Source organism: Ovis aries, chromosome 7 (genome assembly GCF_016772045.2).
Source record: "Ovis aries strain OAR_USU_Benz2616 breed Rambouillet chromosome 7, ARS-UI_Ramb_v3.0, whole genome shotgun sequence".
Classification (NCBI taxonomy): domain Eukaryota; kingdom Metazoa; phylum Chordata; class Mammalia; order Artiodactyla; family Bovidae; genus Ovis; species Ovis aries.
In genome coordinates, this window is record NC_056060.1 from 100,440,563 (window position 1) to 100,463,638 (window position 23,076).

Genomic DNA, 23,076 nt, shown 5'->3' on the forward strand with positions numbered 1-23,076 from the left:
GCCATCAAAGACTGCTGTCTGCCATGCAGTTCCTGGAGGCAGAAATCTCTCTCAAGTTGCCCCAAACCAAACGTGCACACACACCCAAGGCCCACCGTGTGCTGTACAACCGGCTCCCCAGCACTGACCCCAAGCCCCACCAGGGGCTGAGCCTGAGACCACGGGGGCCAGGCCTCAGAAAAGGAGCCGAGCCTGGAGCCATGAGGGCGAGAGAGGCCCAAGCGCCCGGAGTCCATCCACCTCTCATCCCAAAGACCACCCTAGGCAGAGTCACCCACGGCCCCACGCACCGTTCTCACATGACTGTTTCCCTCCAATCACTGCTCACTGTCTGAAGCTGCCAGGTTTACTGTATTTGGTTGCATCTGTCTCCCCAGAGGAGGCCGCGCGTGAGGGTAGGAGCTGTTCGCCATTATCGGCACTTGGCACAGGTGGGCATGCAAATATTGGTTGAATGAGTAAATCCAGCAGGAAACAGGTGGATTCTGAAGGAAAAAGTCAGAGGCCTCCGGAATGAACCCGTTTAATCCTAAGATCGACCTGCCCTGACAGTATTGTGTGCCCACACAGCTGGGAAGGACCGAGGAAACCCTGTCTAAATCTGAAGACACAAGAAAATGCTGCAGGTACAGGGCAGAGACCCTGATGCTGGGAAAAATGAGGGCAAAGGGGGAAGAGGCAGCGGAGGCTGAGATGGTTAGATAGCATCACTGACTCAGTGACATGAATTTGAGCAAACTCCAGGGGACAGTGACGGACAGGGAAGCCTGGTGTGCCGCAGTCCATGGGCGGTGACCCTCACAGGCACGGCAAGGTCAGGCTGCCACTGGGGCCCAGGGAACCGAACACCTTTGCCTCAAATGCTGATTCAGTTGAGAAGAGTCAACAGTCCCCACCATGCTGAGCCCAGGTGGCTCTGTGCTTCCACCGTGCCCCTGGCATGAAGAGTCAACATTCCCACCATGCTGAGCCCAGGTGGCTCTGTGCTTCCACCGTGCCCCGGGCATGATCACGGCACCAGCACCTGCCCAGGAAACACCTGTCCGAAGCCGGTACCATAGCTGAGAGTGTGCAAAACCCGCTCTCATTGTGAGGCACTAACACCATAAAAGGCCCACACACACCATCCTCGAGGAGGACACGTGCCATCTCTCCACTTCTGGGCAGTTTGGGTGAGACGGCTGAAAACAGGGGATGCCCTTTCTGAGAACAGCGTCATTCATTCATCCGTCTGGCTAGCATGTGCTTGCCCAGCCTCAGGAAGCCAGAGATGAAATGGGACAAAACCTCTGCCCTCTTGCCAGTCCATTGGTGCCTGTGGTTTTGACGGGCACGAAAAGACAAGCAAATATTAAGGATACTTGCTTCCAAAACAAATAAGGCCATGTGGGGCTGTGCCTTGGGAAATGGGGTTCTGCGTGCAATTTTCATTCCATCAGGTACAAGAACCAGTTGAGTCAACAGGGTCCTAGACTAACTCCGGGCCCTAGGCTGCTACTACTCCGGGCTCTGTCCCACCCACTCTTCCTCTGGGCCCTGAGCCCCTCACATACCCATCCCCATTTCCCAACTTCCCCATTTCGCAACATTCCTCGACCACGTTCCCACCTCTCTGCTCAACACTCTCCCTCTTGACGCCTCTTACTCTCTTTCCCCGTGTTCCCGAACCTGACCTCCCTATACTCTCAGCTCCTCCTCTGTCGGGACCCCAGGACACACGTCTCAACCTGCCTTCCGCCACCCCACACACACCCCCACTCTGGGCTTCCACCTGGAGCCCTTCCACGCCATATGTTTACAAAGCGTGTGTCCCAGGGGTCTCGGTTCAGCCCCGCTCGCTCGCAGGACTCCCCTAAAGCCGTCGTGACTCGCAGCACACCACCCGCGCAGCCTGGACCCCCCCTGCACCCGCCGCCAAGTCCTGAGGACGCGCCCCCGCCCGTCACACCCGACTTCTCTGAAGCCCAGGCCGGCCCCCGACCCCGGGAACCCGGTGAGACCCGCACCCCGACTCGGCCGGGAGCCCGCCCTGCGCCGGGGCCCCGGCGCCCGCGCCCCCCACCCCCCAAGCGCTCGGCCGCGGGTCCCCCGCCGATCGCGCCCCCCACCCCGGCCCCGGAGGCCCCGGCCCCGCGCGCGCCCCCGGGCGCCGCGCCCCGCGAGCGGCGGGGGACCGGCCGGCGCCGGACGGAGGCCGCGGCGCCTACCGTGGGCGATGAGCTTGGCCGACAGCTGCCTCGCCAGCTCGGGGATCCGCTCCCACTGGCTCTCGGAGCGGCAGCGCTCGATCTCCGTCTCCAGGCGCGAGCCCGCCTTCCTGGTCGCCATCGCGGCCTGGCCGCCGCCGGTCGCCGCCTCCCTCCCCGCCCGGCTCCGCGCGGCTCGGCTCCGGCGCGGCGGGCGCGCCGCTCGGGGGGCGGAGGCGGCGGCCGGCGCGAGGAGCGCCCCTGCCGGCCAGGGCCGGAGCCGCCGCCGGGCCGGGCCGCGGGAGGCCGGGGGGCTGCGGCCCGGGTCGGGGCGACCGCGGGGCCGGGCGGGGCCCGAGACCCGGGAGGGCGGCGCAGGGCCTGCGGAGGCAGCGAGGGCGGCGGCCCTGCACACCCGCGGGCGCGGTGACCCTGGCGAAGGTCACGGGGCGGGCGGGACTGGGGCGCGGGCGCGAGGGGGAGCCTGCCCGAGCGTGCCCTGGCTCTCAGGTTTGGGGGGCCGTCTCTCCGGGCCTGGCTGCGCGCCTGCCCCCGAGCAGGCCCCTTCTGCGCCCGGAGGCCTCCCGGGACCTGGTCCCAGGCGGGTGGAGACGCGTCCAGGCCCCGCAGCTGCCCGGGGCCCCATAAAAGTCTGCTGTCGAGCTGGACTGAGCCAGGCAAGGACCGCCAGCCCAGACGCCCGGTCCCTTGTCCTCCGAGAAGGATCCAGGATCACCAGTGGGGTTTCCTCGTCCTGACCCTGCAGGCTCGGAGCTGAGGTGGTTGTTGTGCAGTCGCTCAGCCCCGTCCGACTCTTTGCGACCCCATGGACTGCAGCACGCTGTCCGGCGTCTCCCGCAGTTGAGCTGAGGGCCGGTGTCCAAATGTGCCTTCCTTCAGCTGTCCGATGACTGTGGAGGGATCGCTTAAGAAAGCGAACAGAACACCTGCCTTGGCTACATTCCGGCAGGGGCTAAATAAGCGACAAAAAGTAGGAAGTTAGAAGATAAAAGCGGTCAGTTGAAGAAACAGTCGTTCAGTCTCTGTCCTATCTGACTCTTCCCGACCTCATGGACTGCAGCACGCTAGGCCTCCCTGTCCATCATCAACTCCCAGAGTTTACTCAAACTGATGTCCATTGAGCCGGTGATGCCATCCAGCCATCTCATCCTCTGCCGTCCCCTTCTCCTCCTGCCCCCAGTCCCTCCCAGCATCAGGGTCTTTTTCAGTGAGTCAGTTCTCATCAGGTGACCAAAGTGCTATAGTTTCAGCTTCAACATCAGTCCCTCCAATGAACACCCAGGGCTGATCTCCTTTAGGATGGACTGGTTGGATCTCCTTGCAGTCCAAAGGACTCTCAAGAGTCTCCTCCAACACACAGTTCAAAACCATCAATTCTTTGGTGCTCAGCTTTCTTTACGGTCCAACTCTCACATCCATGCATGACCACTGGAAAAACCATAGCCTTGACTAGACGGACCTTTGTTGGCAAAGTAGTGAAGAAACAGAGCAGAGTCCAATGAGAATGAAGACCTGAGCAGGTGGCGGGTGTTGTGATTTTAAACGGGATGGTGGCTTTGGTGAAGTGGCATTGGGCCGAGGTCTGAAGCAGGTGAGAAGAGTATCTTGGGGAGAAGTGTCTGAGCAGAGAGGCCTGGGGCTTGCTTAATGGGTTGGGGTTTGGAGAACTCAGAGATGGGAGTTGGAGTCGTAGCTCACGTTGGGCCTCCGGACCGCTATGGAGACTTCGGCTTTTCCTCTGGTGAAATGGGGCCTCTGTGCAGGACTTTTAATGAAAGAGTGGCAACCCACTCCAGTGTTCTCACCTAGAGAATCCCGTGGACAGAGGAGCCTGGTGGGCTGCTGTCCATGGGGTCGCACAGAGTCAGACATGACTGAAGCTGCTTAGCATGCATGCATGCATTGGAGAAGGAAATGGCGACCCACTCCAGTACTCTTGCCTGGAGAACCCCACGGATGGAGGAGCCTGGTGGACTGCCGTCTGTGGGGTCGCAGAGTCAGACACAGAGAGGCAAGACACAGACAGGCAAGAGCACTGGAGTGGGTTGCCATTGCCTTCTCCGATATGAGGAAGGAAGGTCAGGAAATGCCTTCTGATGTGACCAGCTGAAACTCAGGTACCTCCAAGGACCTCTGAGGTGCTGCAGTCGCCGTGGGCAGCGCACGGAAGGGGAGCTGGAATGTCCGGGTTTCAGCACGGGTCCCTCTGGGGCCCTGATGCTTTAGTCCCACCAGGAGGAGGCTGCAGGCACCCCCAGGTGGTCTTCCCTGCCACATCGCCCCCCGCCCCCACCTTCTCTCTGGAGCCAAGCTGGAGCTTTGCTTCCCTGGAGGCACAGGACGTCCCAGCTCCTCTGCTCCAGGAGGGGGACTCCTGCACGTTCTCTGAGACCCAGGCCAAGGCTCAGGGTTGCTCAACCCCTGACCGGTGCTGTGACGGGGCTTCTGACAGCCACGCTCTCACATCATGACCAGTGGGGACCCGCCCGGTTGCCCCGGTGGTCGGTAGGTTCTCCGCATCACCCCTGTGTGCCCTCCGACCAGCTGGTAAGTTCCAAGACAAGGCCTGTGTCTTCGTGAAGGCAGCGTGGAGCTGTCTCAGTGTATGCTGCCCGGGGAGCATTCGCTCCCTCCATGCCTTCCGTGCTGGCAGCTCCCCAGCTGCGCTGCCTGCTTCATAGAGTTAACGGAGGATTGAAGGAGGAAGCACACGTAAAGCCCTTAGAGGGGTGCTGATTGAACGGAAGTTCGGTTCAGTCGCTCTGTCGTGTCCGACTCTTTGCGACCCGTGGACGGCAGCACCCAGGCCCCCTGTCCATCACCAGCTCCGGAGCTCAGACTCATGTCCACCGAGTCAGCAAGAAAGCAGCATGTGTGACCTGTCGTTCCGCGTCTCTGTGCCCTTTGCACCCAGCATCAGCTCTGGCACGGTGGAGGAGCTTTTGAATGAAACTAGCAATGAATGGGGGCTTCCCTGTGGCTCAGCTGGTAAAGAGCCCACCTGCAATGCAGGAGACCTGGGTTCAATCCCTGGGTTGGAAAGATCTCCTGGAGAAGGGAAAGGCTACCCACTCCAGTATTCTGGCCTGGAGAATCCCGTGGACTGTACGGTCCATGGGGTCACAAAGAGTCGGGCGTGACTGAGCGCCTTTCACCTTCATTGTCTGGGCTCGCCCGGTGAGACGCACAGGTGGTCAGAGAAGGAGAATATCCAAGCCGGTTTTCCAGGTGAGTTCACCTGCGGGCAGCACTCAGGGAACCTCAGGGGTAGGAAGCCTCCTGCGCTCATAGTAGTGATTAAGCCAACGCCGTTTTAGCCGAGCACTGATACTACAGGTTAGACAAGGAAGTGAAAATATCCCAGCCCATAGGTTGAATCCAGCCTCAAGGCCTGGCAGGGGCTTTGAGAACGAGAATAGGGCAAATAAACTACCTTTCAATTAAACCCCCACACACCCCTATGACGAGAATAGGGTAAGAAGTGAGCAGAGAGGAGAGGGCTGGAAAGAGAGGGCAGGCTGGGGGGCGTGGGGCCTCCGGGGACTCGACTGAGAGTGAGAGTTTCAGGCCTGGCCCAAGAGTGTCAGCTCCAGGAGGGCAGGGACCTTCGTGTGGTCTTGTTCGCTGCCGCAGCCCCAGCACAGGGTGGGTGCTCAGCAAATCTGTGTGGAGTGGCTGAGTTCGGAAAAGCAAGGTGGTGGGGCTGGAGGCAGGCAGCTCGCTGAAGCATGGGGGCAGGGTTGGGGGAGAGCGAAACCCGGAAATGACAGGGGATTCAGGGGACTTCCAAGACAATCCCTGCTGACCTTTGACCTGCCTGAGTCCAGGGCGGGAGCCACGACCTGCTGGCCCTGCAGACGGGCACTCTGGCAACGTTTGTGACCAACGGGAAACCATGCCGCAGGGCCGTGCTCAGCCTCTGAACGCCTTTAATTGTGAGGTTTTTGACCCCCGCAAAGACACAGGTAATCAAGAGGCGCCTGTATAATAAAATAATAAAGTGAACCCCAGGGATCCACCTGACCATCTTAGAGTTAACCTCGAGCCTGACTTTCGCTTTTATTACAGCCTTATTTTGGCTGACTTTTGTGTTGGTGCTTCAGTCGCTAGGTCCGACTCTTGCAGTCCCATGGACTGTAGCCCGCCAGACTCCTCTGTCCATGGGATTCTCCAGGCAAGAACACTGGGGTGGGCTGCCATTTCCTTCTTCAGACTGCAATGTCTGTCACACCCTTCTTTTGCCTCTGAAGTAGCCTCCTGCCGCCCCTGGGGCGTGAGTGCGCGGTTTCACGCTCTCTGAAGCGGTGTCGCGTCCTGCGACCTGCTCTGTTGCTCACTGAGCGCCTGGCTCTGTCCTTGGTGAGCACCGCTGTGGTTCCTTGCTTCTCTGTAGTGTGTGATGCTCCGTGGCGTGGAGTATTACCCATCCTCTGGGTTAGTCATACTTCCAGGGCTCAGGTTTGCTTTTATGAACGAGGCTGCTGTTTAAAAAAGCTGCATCACGGCCGCTGTTTGGAGCAGGGCTTCTGAGGGACCCAAGATGGTTCTGCGCCTCTCCCCCACCGCCTCACAGTACCCTGGGGACCTCTGACTCTCTTCCCAAGGGCTGCCTGCTGCTGCCCGGAGCCATAGTCTCACTGCAGGAACAAGCCGGCGGGCTCCTCGCTGAGCAGCTCAGCTGCAGGCGTGGGAGCCGGTGTTTCCTGTGAACCGTGTGGCCGTGTGAGAGGAGCAGCCAGCTGAAGGAGGCTGGCCGGCTGCTGGAGGAGGGACCCAGCACAGCGTGGGGCAAGGGTGCAGACCACACACCCGCCTGGCCTTCAGCTTTGCAAGTCCAGAGAGAGCGGGTGCTCTAGGGCGCCTTCCACCTACTCCCACTCATTAAGCCCACAGAGGCCCTTGCTTACACTTCATGCCAACTTCCGTTTAGAATGGAAACCATCCCCCAGCGTCCCTTACCCAGGGACCCGGTCCCAGGGCCACGATGCTTGTAAAGTGGAAGTGGTTGCTTGGTGAGAATGGACTTGGGAGAGAAAGAGGAAAGCCTCAAGAAGGTCACTGTCCAAACCCTGGAAAAGCTCCGCGTCGTCTCGACCCATTCCTGAGCCACCTCCAGGGCTGAGACCACCACGTGTCACAGAGACACACAGGCCTGCCCTGGATAAGGCCAGGCCTGCTCTGCAACTGTTCATTTCCATTCATGATGACCTTGCCGAGGCTTTGGGCACCAGAAAGATCAAGCTGGTTTTCGGTTTAGTCTGTATGATGGAAACTGCTTATCTTCCTGAGTGTTTTTCCCACACAGAGTTCTGGGGAGTCTCCTGTTACCCTGTGCATCACCCGTCCTAACTTCTTCCGGAAAGGCAGAGTCTGCTTACGTTAAAATACCCACCTGTATGTCTAAATGAACAGCGAAGCAAGAGCAGGAACTTCACAGATATACAGGGGAGAACACCGTCCCATCACCAGGGAGGAGACTGTTCTTAAGAGTGTGACTAGGATGATTTTTGAGCTTCCTGGCCGACCAGGAACAGAAGGAAACACATGGAGTGGTTTGATTTGAATAATACACTTGGTTCACATGTTTGGAGTTTTAAAGGGCAATCAGGAATTAGGTCAAGCACAAGGGATCTTGGTTGTTTTTATGGAGTTGTATTAGCAAACAGTTGTGAAGTTTTCATTTCAGACACCTTACTAATAAAAAAGAACGAGAATTCTCATTCTGTGCAAATGAGTCTCACAGACACAAAATCCGTTTCTGTTGGGAATTGCAAGCAGTCGTCTCCTGCACAAGGCCACTAGCATGCGAGGTTTCCACAGTTCAGTTCAACGTTTACTGAGCGCCTGCCATGTATCAGACAGTGTTAGCCCCTGAGGACACAGAACTGTAATACGACGTCCGGTGCCATCCCTCAGGAGCTCATAATCAGCTGAGAAAAGGGACAAAGAAGTGAACAGTAGCGGCACAGCTGGACTCAGATGAGCACTGGGGGCTGGGAGAGCTTCTGACCCACCCTGGGGGGTGGGGGACTGGGGTGAGGTTTCACGGAGTCATGGAGGGAGCCAAGTCTTGAAAAAGGGTTTCAGGTCCAGCCCGCTTGCCGAGTCTCCCCAACTAACAGAGTGGCCCCGAGTTTCCAAAGATCCTTGACTCAGAAGAGGGTCATGGCGTTCAGACACATCAAGCTCTGGAACACCCTCAACGTCAGAGGAAAAACGTCCACAGCTTGGTCCCCTTTCCCTGTAGCAAAGCGCCTGTTGGTCAGAGAGGCTGGGGACGCGGGCTCATCTGAACTGCTGGCTGGCGTCCCAAGTGGCTCAAGTGGTTAAGAATCTACCCACCACTGCAGGAGACACGGGCAGGAGATGAAGGTTCCATCCCTGAGTCGGGAAGATCCCCTGGAGCAGAAAGTGGCAGCCCACTCCAGCATTCCTGCCCTGAGAATCCCATGGACAGAGGAGCCCGGTGGACCATAGTCCGTGGGGTCGCAAAGAGCCGGACAGGACAGGACTGCCCGCTCGCGCTCTCTGAACCGCTGGGCAGCAGAGAAGCAGAGACACTGCACTGTCTCCTTGCTCCCACATCAGTTGCTTCTGGTACTGAAGGCACGCTCACTACACCGGCCCTTCCCTGAGGGCTCGTGGGCTTGCCATTCCTTGCAGAGTTTGGGGCTCATGCCTCTACGCACCACCAACTGGCTTATGATCAAATCCCCATCAATTTCTTCATTTGCAACACGAGCGCCCTGTTCTGCCATCCATGAGTCCATCCTATCAAAGGAAGAGTTAAGCAGTTGCTGCAACGTGAGGAAACCCGGATCATCCCTTATTGGTATGTGGATCCCCTGTAGGTGAGGTTCCTGGACTGCGACGCTGCTCTGCGCTCTGCGGCGCAGAGGTGGGTGTGGGGGCCGGGTGGGGGGTTGCAAGCCTGCAGTTGGAGGTAAGAGCCTGAATCTGCCTTGCGTCTCTGCAACTAAGCGGCTGTGTGACCTTCTCATATCCCCTCTCTGGGCAGCAGCTTGTTAATTCCCAGGTTAAGTGTGGGACAGATGATCACGAGCACGCCACAGTAAATTCCGGCTTGAGAAATTCATCCGCCGCGAAGCAAGACAAAACTTGTTAAAAGACATGATTAAAGTACACGGGAAATGAGTGACCGGTCAGGTATCTAGGAAAGGCTGGAGACACCAGCTAAACAGCAGTAGCACAGCAGTCAAAGGTCAGCGCCGAAAAGCAGCACTTGGTCAGAAAGCAGGACTTCCCTTCGGAGAGCGCTGCTGCCGGCAGAGGAGCCGCGGGCCGGGGTAAGGGGTCAAGCTGCTCTCAGCCCCGGAGCGCTAATGAGGGGTTGCCCCGCGCCGCAGCGGCAGCCAATGAGAGGGCCTCCCGATGACGTCACGGAGCCCCTCGGCTCCTCATTGGCGGCCCCCGGGCTGGGCGGACCTCGGGGCTGGGCGGCCGGAGGCAGTCTAACCCCGGCCCGCGAGCCCCGTCCCGCCTTTAGTTAGTAGTGAACCTTGCGCTCAGTCCGCCTCAACCAGAAGGGAGAAATGAAAATGCCCAGAAAAAAAGAGTTTTCACCCACCCCAAAGGCTGGATTTACCATCCTGAGGTTAGCCGCCTTTGCTTTAGTGAAAGTGGCAAGTTTGTTTTGCTTTAATCCAAATACAATCATTAATTAACCACTTTAACCGTTTAATAACACTGAGCATACATCCTTGGGCTTCCCTTGTGGCTCAGACAGTAAAGAATCTGCCTGCAGTGCAGGAGACCTGGGTTCGATCCCTGGGTGGGGAAGATCCCCTGGAGAAGAGAATGGCAACCCCCTCCAGGATTATTCTTGGGGCTTCCCTTGTAGCTCAGTTGATAAAACATCTGCCTGCAATGCAGGAGACCTGGGTTCAATTTCTGGGGAAGATCCCCTGGAGAAGGAAAGACCAACCCACTCCAGCACTCTTGCCTGGAGAACCCCATGGATAGAGGAGCCTGAGGCACTACAGTCCATCGGATCACAAAAGAGTCAGACACGACTGCGTGACTCACAGTTTCAGCTGGTCACCTTTTATTTCCCCATGGTGACACTCAAGGTCGGGAACAAAGACATTTCTCAAGCGGCGGTGCACACACGCGCCCCACCCCGGGGCCCTTCTGACTCTGGAACCTGCAGGTTGAAGAAACAGGCGGGGCCAGCAATGTGGACCCCACTTTGGGGACTAGACGTTGCAAGTATCTTCAGAGCTTGTTACAAGTGCAAACTCTCCGACTGTGCCCCTCCAGACCTACTGAATCAGGAACTGTGAGTTGGGGTCTGGTCATCTGTGTTTTGCGGCTTCCCAGGTGGCTCAGTGGTAAAGAATCCGCCTGCGATGCAGGAGACATAGGTTCAGTCCCTGGGTCGGGAAGATGCCCTGGAGAAGGAAATTCCAGTGCTCTTGTCTGGAGGATCCCATGGGCAGAGCCTGGTGGGCTACAGTCCACGGGGTCGAACGGGTTGGACATGACTGAGCAACTTAACGACGACATCCGTGTTCTAACATGTCCTCCCAGCGGTTTTGATTCACCCTCAAGTCTGAGAACTGATTCACTACTATGATTTCTTTTTTTAAAACTTTTTACCTAATTTTAAAAAAATTATCTATTTTTAATTGAAGGATAATTGCTTTACAATATCGGTTTGATTTCTGCTATGCATCAACATGAATTAGGTGTATAGACGTCCCCTCCCTGAGAACTGACTTTAGGCAGCTCATCAGGACCCGCGAGATGGCCTCAGAACAATCTGGAGAGCTGCTCCACAATCCACTCACTCGCACAGTCTCAGGACATGAGGGCTAGGCGGGCCGTGGTCTGGTCCTTCGGGGGGAGATAATTCTGGAACGCCTCCCCTGCTCTCACCCTGAAACTCCTGGGCTCCTCGCAGCTCCGGTGCCTTCGGCTCTGAGTGACGGGACCGGAGATTCGCCGGTAACAGTCCTGTCCTAGAACTGGCTGAGACGGCTTCTGTGCGTGACCACGTGCTGAGGGGGAGCTTGGTACCCAGGGCAGCCTTGTCCTGCCCCACGGCCTGGGGAGCAGAGGAAGCTGGTCTGCAGCAGGAGGAGTGAGGCAGACACAGGTCCCGGGATGGGAGGCGGGAAGGGAACATCCCCGAGGCCCTCCCGCCCTGCACTCCCCGCCCCTGCCTCCCTCTCAGCCGTAACTCCGGCTCAGGGGCTCTGTGAGCTAAAGAGAGGGTGACGTGCACAGCCCACTGGAGGCCCTGCTGCCTTCCAGCCCTCAGGGAGCAGGAGAGTCCCCAGCTTGAATTCTCTAGTAACAGAGTCTGGCTCTGTTTTGCTATGAAATCCTCCCGGCTAACGCATGTGGATTCCTCAGATTTGCCACCAAGTGCTCTTGAGGGGTTCCCCCTTGTTTTCCAGGCAGGGAGGCAGCCTCAGTGACCTGCCCAGGGTTATGTGAGCCCTGAGCTTGCGGGCCACTGCTGCAGGGGAGTCACTCTCACGACCTTGGGTCACAGCCCGGGGCTCTCCCGCAGCAAGGCAGCCAACCTCAGGCCTTTCTTCCTCCTCTTGTAAGCTTTTAATAAATCAGTTTCATTTTCAAACTACTGCCCAGAATAGTCTGTGATCAGTAAAAAGGCGCTGAGAGCACTGTCTATTCTAGGAAGTTACTTTATTTTCTGACGAACTGTGGAGGGAATGGATGGTCTGAATGCTCCTGTCACTGAAGGAGCGTGACAGACGTTACCGAGGTCCTCACCCAACCCAGATTTCTTTTGTAAGAAAGATGATATCATTTCACCATGATACGATCCAGTAATCCCACTCCTGGGCATTTATCTGAAGAAAATGGAAACACTACTTAAAAAGGATATATGCACCCCATGTTCACTGCAGCTTTATTTTCAATAATAACCAAGACATGGAAACAGCTTAAGTGTCCTCACACACACAAGTGGAAAACGAAAATTCTAAAATGCGAGATATATGTGTGTTATATAATATATATATTACTCAGCCATAAAAAACTATGAAATTTTGCCATTTGCAACAACGTGGATATACCTTGAGGGCGTTATGCTAAATGAAATGTCAGACACAGAAAGATAAATACCTATGATGATCTCACTACTACGTGGACTCTAAAACAAAACAAAGCTCATAAACAGATGGGTGGTTGCAGGGCTGGGGATTGGGTGACCCAGGGAAGGGGTCTGAGATAAATTTCCAGTTATGAGATAAGTAAGCCATGGGATGTAATGTATGATACGGTGTATTTGCAAGTGGCTAGGAGAGTAAATCTTAAAAGTTCTCATCATAAGAAAACAGTTCTCATCAGCACTTTGCCTGAGTGACTTATCAAACTCAGAGATGGTGCTGGTCGGAGAAGGCAGGGAGCAAAGAGAATTACCAGCTGCCCTTGCTCCTGGGGGCGGAACTGCTACTCTGCCTGCCTTGGGGCCTCCTGGACCTTTCTGTGCGTTCCTGTATTGGGGACCACCCCCCACCATGAGGAGGAACCGTCCTCCCGCTGGCGAGGCTGAAGATGGGCAGGCGCTCATGGTGCCAGACTCGCCTGTGACTGCAGTGAAGCGGGTAACTCAGCTCTGCCGGCGGACGCCCCGCGGAGCTCAGGGGGCGTCCTGACTCGGCCAGGTTGCTCCGGCGGCGGCGGCGGGGGGCAGGTCCCCGGGCGCCCCCAGCCAGCGGCAGCCACGCCGCCTCCTTGCCAGAAGGGCCGTGGGGAGGACTGCCAGCCTCTGCTGCTAGGGCCCCGCTTCCCAGCCTGGTCTGCATCCTCCCGAGATTGCGAGCCACCAGATATTAATTCCATTTCTGCCTAAATAAGCCAGGGCTGGGCTCTGTGGCTTCTGACGAAGATCAGGACGGAGGCATGAAGCTGCCCACAGGAGGGCGGGTCCTGGCGGCGCTGGAGGGCGGTGCCCAGGTGGAGGAAAGGCGCCGGAGCAGGAAGGCGGCCGCGCGCGGGCCTTCAGGGGGTCTCCGCGGGGGAAGAAAGGGTCACGTGCAGGTCAGAGCCCCGCACAGGGTCAGCGGGGATCACGGCCACGGCCTGGAGGGCTTCCTGCGAGTCTGGCTGCTTTCCCGTGCTGCTTTCTGAGCTTTTCGCTCAAGAACGCTGGGCTTTTCCTTTGTGGAAGCAGAGGGTGGGTCAGGAGGGGAGGTCAGGCTTTCAGAGGCCTGTGTGGGCAGCTTCTCGGGAGCCTCAGAGCGCCCCTGCTTCAAGCCCCAAGAGCCCAAAAGTTAAGCCCTTCACCCGACGTGTCATTTAACTGTGGATGGCTTTCCTCTATTTCTTTTCTTTCTTTCTTTCGATCACGTTCGTTTCAGGGGTACAGCATAATGATTCAAGGGTTTTTTTTCTTTGCAGATTGTATTCCATGATGGGTTATTACAAGACACTAGATGTAACTCCCTGCGGTCTGCAGTGAATCCTGGCCGCTTCTCTATTTGAGGTGTGGTAGCTCCTATCTGTCAATCCCATACTCCTAATCTGTCTCCCCCCCACCTCCCTTCCCCTCCGACAACCATAATTTTGTTTTCTGTCTTTGCAAGTCTCTTTCTGTTTTGCATATAGATTCCTTCGTATTATTTTTTAGGTTCCATGTGTGAAGTCGCTCAGTCGTGTCCAGCTCTTTCTGACCCCATGGCCTGTAGCCCTCCAGGCTCCTCCATCCATGGAATTTTCCAGGCAAGAGCACTGGAGTGGGGTGCCAAGCGTAAGGGGTATCATGCAGTATTTCTCTGTGTCCGAGTTATTTCACTCAGCATGATGTTCTGTGGGTTCATCTGTTGTAGACGATACTTTATTCTCTTTCACGCTGAGTGATAGTCCATTGCACACACATGCCTCTTTTTTATTGTGATAATTCTTTTTAAGTTTATTCCTGATGGATATATGGTTGAATTACACTGTTGTGTTACTTACTACTATATAGAAAAGTGATTCAGTTATACAGAAATATCTTCCTCCTCATCTTCTTTTTGATTACGGTTTATCACAGGACATTGAACACAGTTTCCCATGCTGTACAGGAGGACCTTGTTGTTCATCCATCCACGCAGGATACACCAGTTTGCACCTGCTCATCCCAAACAACCAGCCCAACCCTCCCCCGCCCCCCTTACCTTGGCAACCAGCCGTCTCCTCACAGTGGCCCCGATTCTGCTCCATCAACAGGTTCTTTCCTGCTGTGGTTTAGATTCTGCGTGTAAGTGGCGCCATGCAGCGTTTGTCTCTCTGACTCGCTTAGGGTGATAACCTCGAGCTCCATCCATGTTGCTGCACAGGGCATTGTTTTATTCCTCTTTCTGGCTGAGTTTCACATGTGTAATACATCTCTTTCATCCATTCATCTGTCAACAAACATGTAGGTCATTTCCATTAGACTCCTCCAGTAGTCCAAGCTGCTGTGGATAGTGCTCTGAGGAGCATAGGGGTGCGTGGGCCTTTCTGGGTTATAACTTTGTCCTGATACATGCCCAGCAGTGGGGTGCTAGACCAGACGGGAATTCTGCTGCGCGTTTTCCGAGGCGCCTCCGTGCTGTTTCACATAGTGGGTGCGCCAACTTGCGTTCCCACCAACAGTGCAGGAGGGTCCGTTTCCTCCACAGCTTCTCCAGCACTTGTTATCTGTAGACTTTTTAATGATGGCCATTCTGACTGGTGTGAGGTGGTACCTCGTATTTTTGATTTGCATTTCTCTAATAATTAGTGATGTTGAGCATCTTCTGTGTCTTCTGGTCATCTGTGTATCCTCTTTCAAGAAATGGCTATTAAAATCCGCCCATTTTTAAATTTTTTATTTTTCTGCAGCATTGTACGAGCTGCTTGGAGATTAGGTCCTTGTCAGTCACCCCATTTGCAAGTATTTTGTCACATCCTGTGGTTGCCTTTTTTCAGCTTTCTATTTTTCCCCAATGGCTCCCGTTGCTGTGCAAGAGCGTGCAAGTTGGATTGAGTCCCATTTGTTTTGTCTTTGCTTTGGGAGACTGACCTAAGAAAATGTGGCCAGAATTTATGTCCCATCGTGTTTTTTCGCCCATGCTCTCTCTCTTCTAGGAGTTATTTGGTGTCATGTCTCAGTTTAGGCCTTTAAACCACTTTGTGTTCATTTTCGTATGCCATGTGAGGGAATGTTCTCATTTCACTGCTTACACGCAGCTGGGTATGAACCCAGCTGGAGCCCAGGCCCTCACCCAGGAGCCGACACCACCCGGAGAACCTGTAGGCCCGGCTGCCCCCTCCGCAAGCATGTCGGTGCTCCTTGCACAGAGACTGCAGCTCAGGCTCCCTCATTCCCTTACAAGCAGGGGAGCGTGAAGCCTGCTCTGCGTCCCAAGCCTCCTGGGCTCCTGGAGGCGTCCTCATCTGGCCTTCTGTGGCCGGAGATCAGGACCCCAGAGCACACAGGGCTGTTTCTGGGCTGGCCAGGAGGCAGAAGCACCACTTTCGTCCAGGCTTCTGTCTGCCTGTCCCAACGCAGGAAAGCTGCAGAGCCCCCTCCTGACAAGCATGGTCCAGCTCCACGGGGGCCAAAGGATGCGCCGCAGGGACCTGTTAACAGACAGAATCAGCACCGGGCCACCCCTTGTCCAGAAGCTGAGCTCTAAGTCACCCATGCTCCTCTCTGTGGCGTATTCATTTGGGATGTCTGTATACAAGGCTGAGAATGAGGTCTGTCTTTTTCTGTCTCTTAAGAAAATTTCTAAACAAAACCCCGAACATCATCATCAACAACAGCATGATGTCCAGGGTGGTGCTGGCTCCGAGTCTCTCTACCAGACCGTGGTAAGAAAATTAATCTTTCTGAGCCTCGGTTTCCTTGTAAATATTTCCTGACCCCAAAGTACCTCAGAGTAGGAGGGTCCAGACACCCCTTTCTGCTCAGCAGCCAGCTGCACAGTGTCCAGAAACTCAGCTGCATTGTGACTCGGAGCCTCCCCTGTCGTCTGGTAGGTTTCACGTGGAAGGGCTGTCTGCCTCCATGACATCACAGAGAAGCTCAGACCCCAGCTTAAAACCTCAGGAAATACTCATTTATCAAAGGACAGTCATCAGGGAACAGGCTATTGTTCCTTTGTTTGACGTGTGTGTTTGTTTTTTTCTAAGCGCCTTTGAAACGAAAGCCGTAAAACTGCAGGATGACTCAGGAGCTGCCGATTATCCTCTCATGTTCCTGACAGTAGTCTGAGTTTTAGCCATTTCACACGTAAGAGGCAGACTGTGTTTATAAGTTCAAGCAGTGGCCTTGATTTCACAGAGAAATCAGGAAAACTTGTTAGCTCACACATGGCCCACGCTGAGCGGATCAGCTTGCTCCTGTGAAGCTGGGTCTCCTGGAAGAGGACTTCTCAGGGAGCCTGAATGTGCTCCTAATTACAGCAGCTACGTAATCACTGCTCCGGAAGTAGGGTTCGGGGATGGCTGGGAGAAGGGATGAGACCTCTGAGGCAGTGCGTCATGTTCTTCCAAGCTGGGAAGGCAAAGGCCCGTGGGTGTGAGTGTCAGTGGACTGAAGAACCAACGTGACCTTGCTGCTCCTTGCATTCCTTTCTTTCTCAAGGATGGAAATTAGTATCTGGTGTCTACGGGGCCTTTTTTCAATCTCTTCTCAGAATAAAACCCTCAGTGTTGGATGTAGCGTCTTGACGGTCATCCTGCACCACCACAGACGGTCACCCAACCGGGGGTGGGGCGGGGCGAAGGTGCGGGAAGTAAAAGGGAGCTTCAGAAGACAAAGCCAACTCGACAGCCTTACTCCTGGCCGCCTTCCCCCAGGACAAAGAAGGCGCTCCACAAAGATCTGCCCTCCCCTCCCCGCACGTTAGCAGGGCCGCCCCCACGGTGGGACTCCCTGCTCAGAGGGGCCTGGGGACGCAGTCAGGCTGCAGGTCACGGCTGCAAGCCCCCAGCCCCCAGAGGCCTGCTGGCCCGCGTGAGGGCACACAGCTCCTCAACGAACTCAGTGCCCGCTGCTCACTCCCCGTTGGGGTCTGGGGTAACAGAGCCATCCTGGGGGCCTCCGCTCACCTCCTTCATGCTCAGGGCAGACTGTGCCTTACCGGTTGTTCAGGGAACATTTTGAATCTAGTTCTAAGGAAGCACGGGCGAGCCTGTCTGCTGTTCTGAGGCTCTTCTCATGGCAGCTCTGTCCCTTTCTGCCTGGTTATGACATCCGGATTGGACTCACGGGAGGGATAAACCGGGAGATGCGACTGACATATGCATACCACTATATACCTATGTATAGCCACGCACACCGCTGTATACGCACGCATGCGGCTGTATACCCACGCACACCACGGTATACCCACCCATACCGCTATATACCTCTATATACCGATGCATACTGCTGTATACCCATGCACGCCGAGGTATACCCCCGCACACCGTGGTCTACCCACGCACACTGCAGTATACCCCCGCACACTGCGGTATACCCCCGCACACCGTGGTCTACCCACGCACACCGCAGTATACCCACGCACACCGCTATAAACATATAATAACTAATAAGGACCTACTATATAGCACAGGGGCTTCCCTGTGGCTCAGCTGGTAAAGAATCCGCCTGGAATGCGGGAGACCTGGGTTCAATCCCTGGGTTGGGAAGATCCTCTGGAGAAGGGAATGGCTCCCCATTCCAGTATTCTGACCTGGAGAGTTCCCTGGACTGTATAGTCCATGGGGTCACAAAGGGTCGGACACGACTGAGCAACTTTCACAGGGAACTCAATACTCTGTAATGACCTATATGGGAAAAGAATCTGAAAAATAGTGGATTTATGCATATCTGGCTTTCCCTAGTGGCTCAGACAGTAAAGAATCTGCCTGTAATGCAGGGGGCCCAGGTTCAATCCCTAAGTCGGGAAGATCCCTTGGAGAAGGAAATGGCACCCTACTCCAGTATTCCTGCCTGGAAAATCCTTGGACAGAGGAACCTGGTGGGCTACAGTCCATGGGGTTGCTAAGAGTTGGACACGACTGAGCGACTTCACTTTCCCTTTTCACTTTCATGCATTGGAGAAGGAAATGGCACCCCACTCCAGTGTTCTTGCCTGGAGAATCCCAGGGACAGGGGAGCCTGCCTGGTGGGCTGCCATCTATGGGGTCGCACAGAGTCAGACACGACTGAAGCGACTTAGCAGCAGCGGCAGAGAAATAGGTAGACACGTGTGTGTGTGTTTGTGGAAACATCAGAGTTTGTGCGTGTTCCCCTGTGTTTGTAGACTATGTGTAGCTGGTTCACTTTGCTGTACAGCAGAAACTAGCGCGGCCTTGCAAATCAAGCATTCGCCAATACAGACTGAAAGCAAAGAAGCAAAGCAAGATGCAAGCAACTCTGCAGCACAGATGTGTCTTTAAATGAGAACGGACTGTACTCTGCTGCTGGGACCAGGTCTATGACGCTCTTTAAAAAGGCCTTAAGGAATACTTCTGACATGCGAAAAGGCACAGGGGATGCCACAGTGAGCACCTGTGTGCTGCCACTAAACTCCAAAAAGAAAACTCCAGAAACACCCCCGCAGCCTCCTGCCTAAAGAGCCCCAAACACTGAAGCAGAGCTTTGCCATTTGCTCCCTAGCTGAGATCAACACCAGTTTGTTGGGTCACAGTGAAACACAGCTTCTGTGTTGGATCTGGTAAGACACCGCAGAGCTGCTCTGGGCCTAGGAGGTCGCTAACAATCACGATCTGATCATTGCATCTTTCCGCATCCAAAACGGGGCCCCGGTTGCAAGATCAACAATGGGGAGGCCTGTGTGGCCTTGGAATCCTGGCTTCAGCCCGCTGAGCCCCCTTTTCACCCTAATTATAACTATTGGCGGCATATCGCCCAGGCCCACAAGCTTCTGCTTTGCCCAGACCTCCGCCAGCACCACCCTGCCCGGACTTCAGGTCACGCTGGCTCTTCCCCCTTTAGACTCCTCCTCAAGAGCGTGGCACACGGTCGGCCCAGCCTCTCCTTCAGTGGTCACCGCCTACTAAGAACTGCCATAATTTTTGAGCACCCCAACTGCATCAGATATTGTGTATAGACGTCACAGCGTAAAGAACTGTCGCCAGTCTTCTGTGACGAAAGGACAACCTCAGCATCACACTCGTTTGCAGGAGAGGAAGCGGGGGCCTGGACAGTGTCGGCCTTGCAGCGCTCAGAACACGGGCAGGGCTGAGGGGCCGCAGCAAACACGCTGAGAGGGTGGGATTTGGGGGCACAGAGCGTCTCCAGACCGTCCACTACAGGCTGACTGTTTTCCTGCCAGGCTGGTCCGTCCATTTATTTGCTTGCCTTTTAGCCACTTGTGGTCAGATCACGCTGTTCAGCAGAGGGACCCAGGGGAGGCCCTCAGAGGGGTTTCCTGTGGGTTCCACAGCAGCACGAGCTGCAGCCTCCAAGCACCACAAGGTACCACCTGGGAGAAGCGGCTGCTGCTTTTGCTGTATCACCCGTGAGATGAAAGTCTGATGGAATAAACACGTTTACTAGAAACATCCATGGATGCTTTTGTGCTGTGAGCTCAGTTGATAAGTCATTTCCAACTCTTTGTCTGTCCATGGGATTCTCCAGGCAAGAATACTGGAGTGGGTTGCCATTTCCTCCTTCAGGGGATCTTCCTGACCCAGGGATCGAACCCACACCTCTTGCGTCTCCTGTAACATCAGGCAAAGCCCACCTGGGAAGCCCATGCGTGCCTGACATGCATTATCATCTTGCAGACGTGCTGCTGCTGCTGCTGCTGCTGAGTCGCGTCAGTCGCGTCCGACTCTGTGCGACCCCAGAGACGGCAGCCCGCCAGGCTCCCCCGTCCCCGGGATTCTCCAGGCAAGAGCACTACGTGAGATAATAATAAACCTGACTTGGCCCCAGCTTTGGCTCAGCACCGTCTGCAGTCAAACCTTCTGGGAAGTGATCGCGCAGAAGAGGACAGCAGCCAGCCTGAGCCGCTGTCTGGGTCGTCAGGTGGCCTCAGGGCTCCCCTTTGACCCACAGCGCTTCCTGGCAGCTTAGTCCCCAGCCTTTGGCATCACTCACCTGGGGATTACTTCTTTGTCTTATAAACAGCCAATCACATGCCTAGGTTAGTTATTAACCCCAGGGCTGGCTCTGAGATTTCAGAACCGTCTTCCTCAGATTGAGAACACAAAGCAGAGCTGACCAAAGACACACACAGACACACACGTGCGCACACACACGCACGCACCCACACACACACAGACATGCACGCACACAATGCACACTGACACGCACACACATGCACACGCCCACACGTGTGCACAAAATGCACACACATGCATGTACACACGCTTACACACATGCACGCAGACACACGCACACGCGCGCACACATGCACCCACACACAGACATGCACGCACACAATGCAGACACGCACACACGCACGCCCACACGTGCACAAAATGCACACATGCATGTACACACGCTTACACACACGCATGCACGCAGACACACGCACACGCGTGCACACATGCATGCACGAAGATACACAGACACACACATGCACGCACACACAATGCACACAGAGACACACATGCATGCATGCACATACAGACACATGCACACACATGCACACACGTGCACACAACGCACACGCAAGCACTCACACACACACACACGCACACACAGACACAGACACACACACAGCATGTGTAGCGCAATCTAGTTTTGGGGAGACTGGTCAACGAGGGAAGTGTGCTGAGACCAGCCCTCACCGCGCGATCCTGTTCACGTGTGTGTGCGTGTGCTCAGCCGTGTCTGGCTCTTTGCACCCCCTTGGACTATAACCGCCAGGCTCCTCTGTCTATGAAATTTTCCCAGCAAGAATACTGGAGTGGGTTGCCATTTCCTTGTCCAGGAGATCTTCCTGACACACGGAATCCTGTTTATATTATCTCGTATAATATAAAGCTGTTTTTAATGCCCCTCCGGCAGTGGAAGCTTTCACCACTCTCTGCTCGCTAGTGATTCTTTGTGATGAAAGGAAGCTGCTTCCATTTGCTGAGGGGGTCAGTGCCCAGATGAAGGAGCAGGAGATAGGAATGGAGAACTGGGCTCAGAGCAGGAGGGTGGGCTGCAGTTTATCTCCAAGAAATAAAAAAGGATTAAGGTACGGAAAGAGTGGGGCCCCGAGTCGGGAACACTGATAAGAACCTTCCTTCTCTACAGCTCTTTTTTTATTTTTTCTGCACCCAGTTTAAAAAAGAACCTTAGGAAAAAGTTCCTGCAGTTTTCAACTTGATGCAAATTACAAACAAATACTATACTGGACACAGCCCAGCTGCAGGGAATCCAAAAATCAACTGTAAACAAATGAAGCTTTACTCTTGGGCCTAAAAAGAACCCAGGCTTTTAAACTGAGGACACCTTGATTTCACTTGTAAATTTTGGTTTTAGCTGGCTGAGCTCAAGAGCGGAATGTCCTGAGAAAAGCCTCCAGGCCTTGTCCCAGGCTGAGCCCTTCCAGGAGGCTGGTGGGAAGGGGAAGAGCTTCGGCATCTCTGGGGGTGCTGCCCTGCTTTGTCCTGTGTGCTCTGTTCATTTGGTGTAAAGGAAAGCTTGTCTCACCCAAGCTAAGGAAAAAGACACCCCTCCAAGAGGCCGTGCAGCACCCAGGAGCCAGGAGGCAGACGCTGGGAGAGCTGGCACTCAGCAGGGAGACGAGCAGGGAGGCCACCGCGAGACTGCGCGGCCCGAGGAGCCACTCCTGCTGCTGCTGTGACAGCCGTCACGGACACGGCGGCTCAAAGAAACACAAGGTTAATTTTCGTTGGTTCTTTTTAAAACAGATTTATTGCGATACAATTCACAGACCACGCAGTTCACCCGCTGAAGGCATACGACTCAGGCTTTCAGTGTGAGCACAGGCATGGACAACTGTCACCACAGGCAGTCACAGAACACTTCACCACCTCGAAAAGAAGCCCTGTGCCCTCTTCTCTCAGCCCCTTACATCCCTAAACCCCCTGGTCCCAGGCGAGCATGAACCTTGTTCTGCCCGGGGTTGGGGACCGCGGCGGCCTCCTTCGGAGTGAGGTCCGGCTCGGGGGCTCAGTGGGGTAGGGGGTGCGGGGCGCAGGCCTCCAAGCCTCTGCAGCAGGGAACTCGGCTGCAGGCATCCGGCAAGACCAGGCCTGAAGTTCTCGTGCCCCAGGACTGCAGCGGAGCTCCCCACCCCCTACCGCCCCGCACAAGCGGGGGCTGAAGGAGGGCCAGGCCCCAGCTCACATCGGCACGTGCCCAGAACGCGGCCTCGGCAACAGGGGGCTGGCGCGGGTGGAGAAAGGCTGCCTCCCTGCGTCTCCTAGGAAGACAGCCTCTGGAGCCGGGAGAGAGGGGGCCCTGTGCTCTTGGCTGCCACGTTCTAGGGGGGTCTCATCCTGCTAAGCGGGGGTCCTGAAGCCCAAAGTCGACCTCGCTGGCCTAAGTCCGTGTCATCAGAGCTGGCTCTTCTTGGGGAGCATCCCTTTCCTTGTCCTGGGACCACCCATGCCCTCAGGCCTGTGGGCCCTTTCTCTTCAGAGCCAGCAGGATAGGGCTTCTCCGCTCTCTGACCTCCTACCTCTCCCATGGGGACCCTTGTGGTGACATGAGGCCCACCTGGATCATCCAGGTTGCTCTCCGTTTCAAGACCAGGAAGCTTCCTTTTGCCGCATAAGGCACCATATTCTGAAAGTGAAAGTCATTCAGTCGTGTCTGACTCTCTGTGACCTCAGGGACTATAGCCCACCAGGCTCCTCTGTTCACAGGATTCTCCTGCTCAGAATACTGGGTAGGTAGCTGTTCCCCGCTCCAGGGCATCTTCCAAAACCAGGGATCAAACCCAGG

The 23,076-nt window shown here is 55.5% G+C and overlaps 1 protein-coding gene and 1 long non-coding RNA gene across 15 annotated transcripts in view; one reads left to right on the plus strand and one right to left on the minus strand.

Moving 5' to 3' along the window:
• TTC7B (tetratricopeptide repeat domain 7B) overlaps nucleotides 1-2,384 on the minus strand; it is a 271,518-nt gene extending 269,134 nt beyond the window's left edge. For all 13 annotated transcript variants that reach the window (XM_060418491.1, XM_060418490.1, XM_060418489.1 and 10 more), the window contains exon 1: nucleotides 2,208-2,384. In XM_060418491.1, coding sequence (XP_060274474.1) covers nucleotides 2,208-2,328 — 121 coding nt within the window. In that variant the 5' untranslated portion in view covers nucleotides 2,329-2,384. The remainder of the gene's footprint in view (nucleotides 1-2,207) is intronic.
• On the plus strand, nucleotides 1,645-19,725 carry LOC121820015 (uncharacterized). Of its 2 annotated transcripts, none has more exons than XR_006060488.2 (3): nucleotides 1,645-1,993; nucleotides 13,602-13,686; nucleotides 13,831-19,725. It is a non-coding gene; the product is annotated as an uncharacterized LOC121820015 (long non-coding RNA). The 2 variants fall into 2 exon arrangements; XR_006060487.2 differs by lacking the exon at nucleotides 1,645-1,993 and adding an exon at nucleotides 2,785-13,241.
• The last annotated feature ends 3,351 nt before the right edge of the window (nucleotides 19,726-23,076 follow it).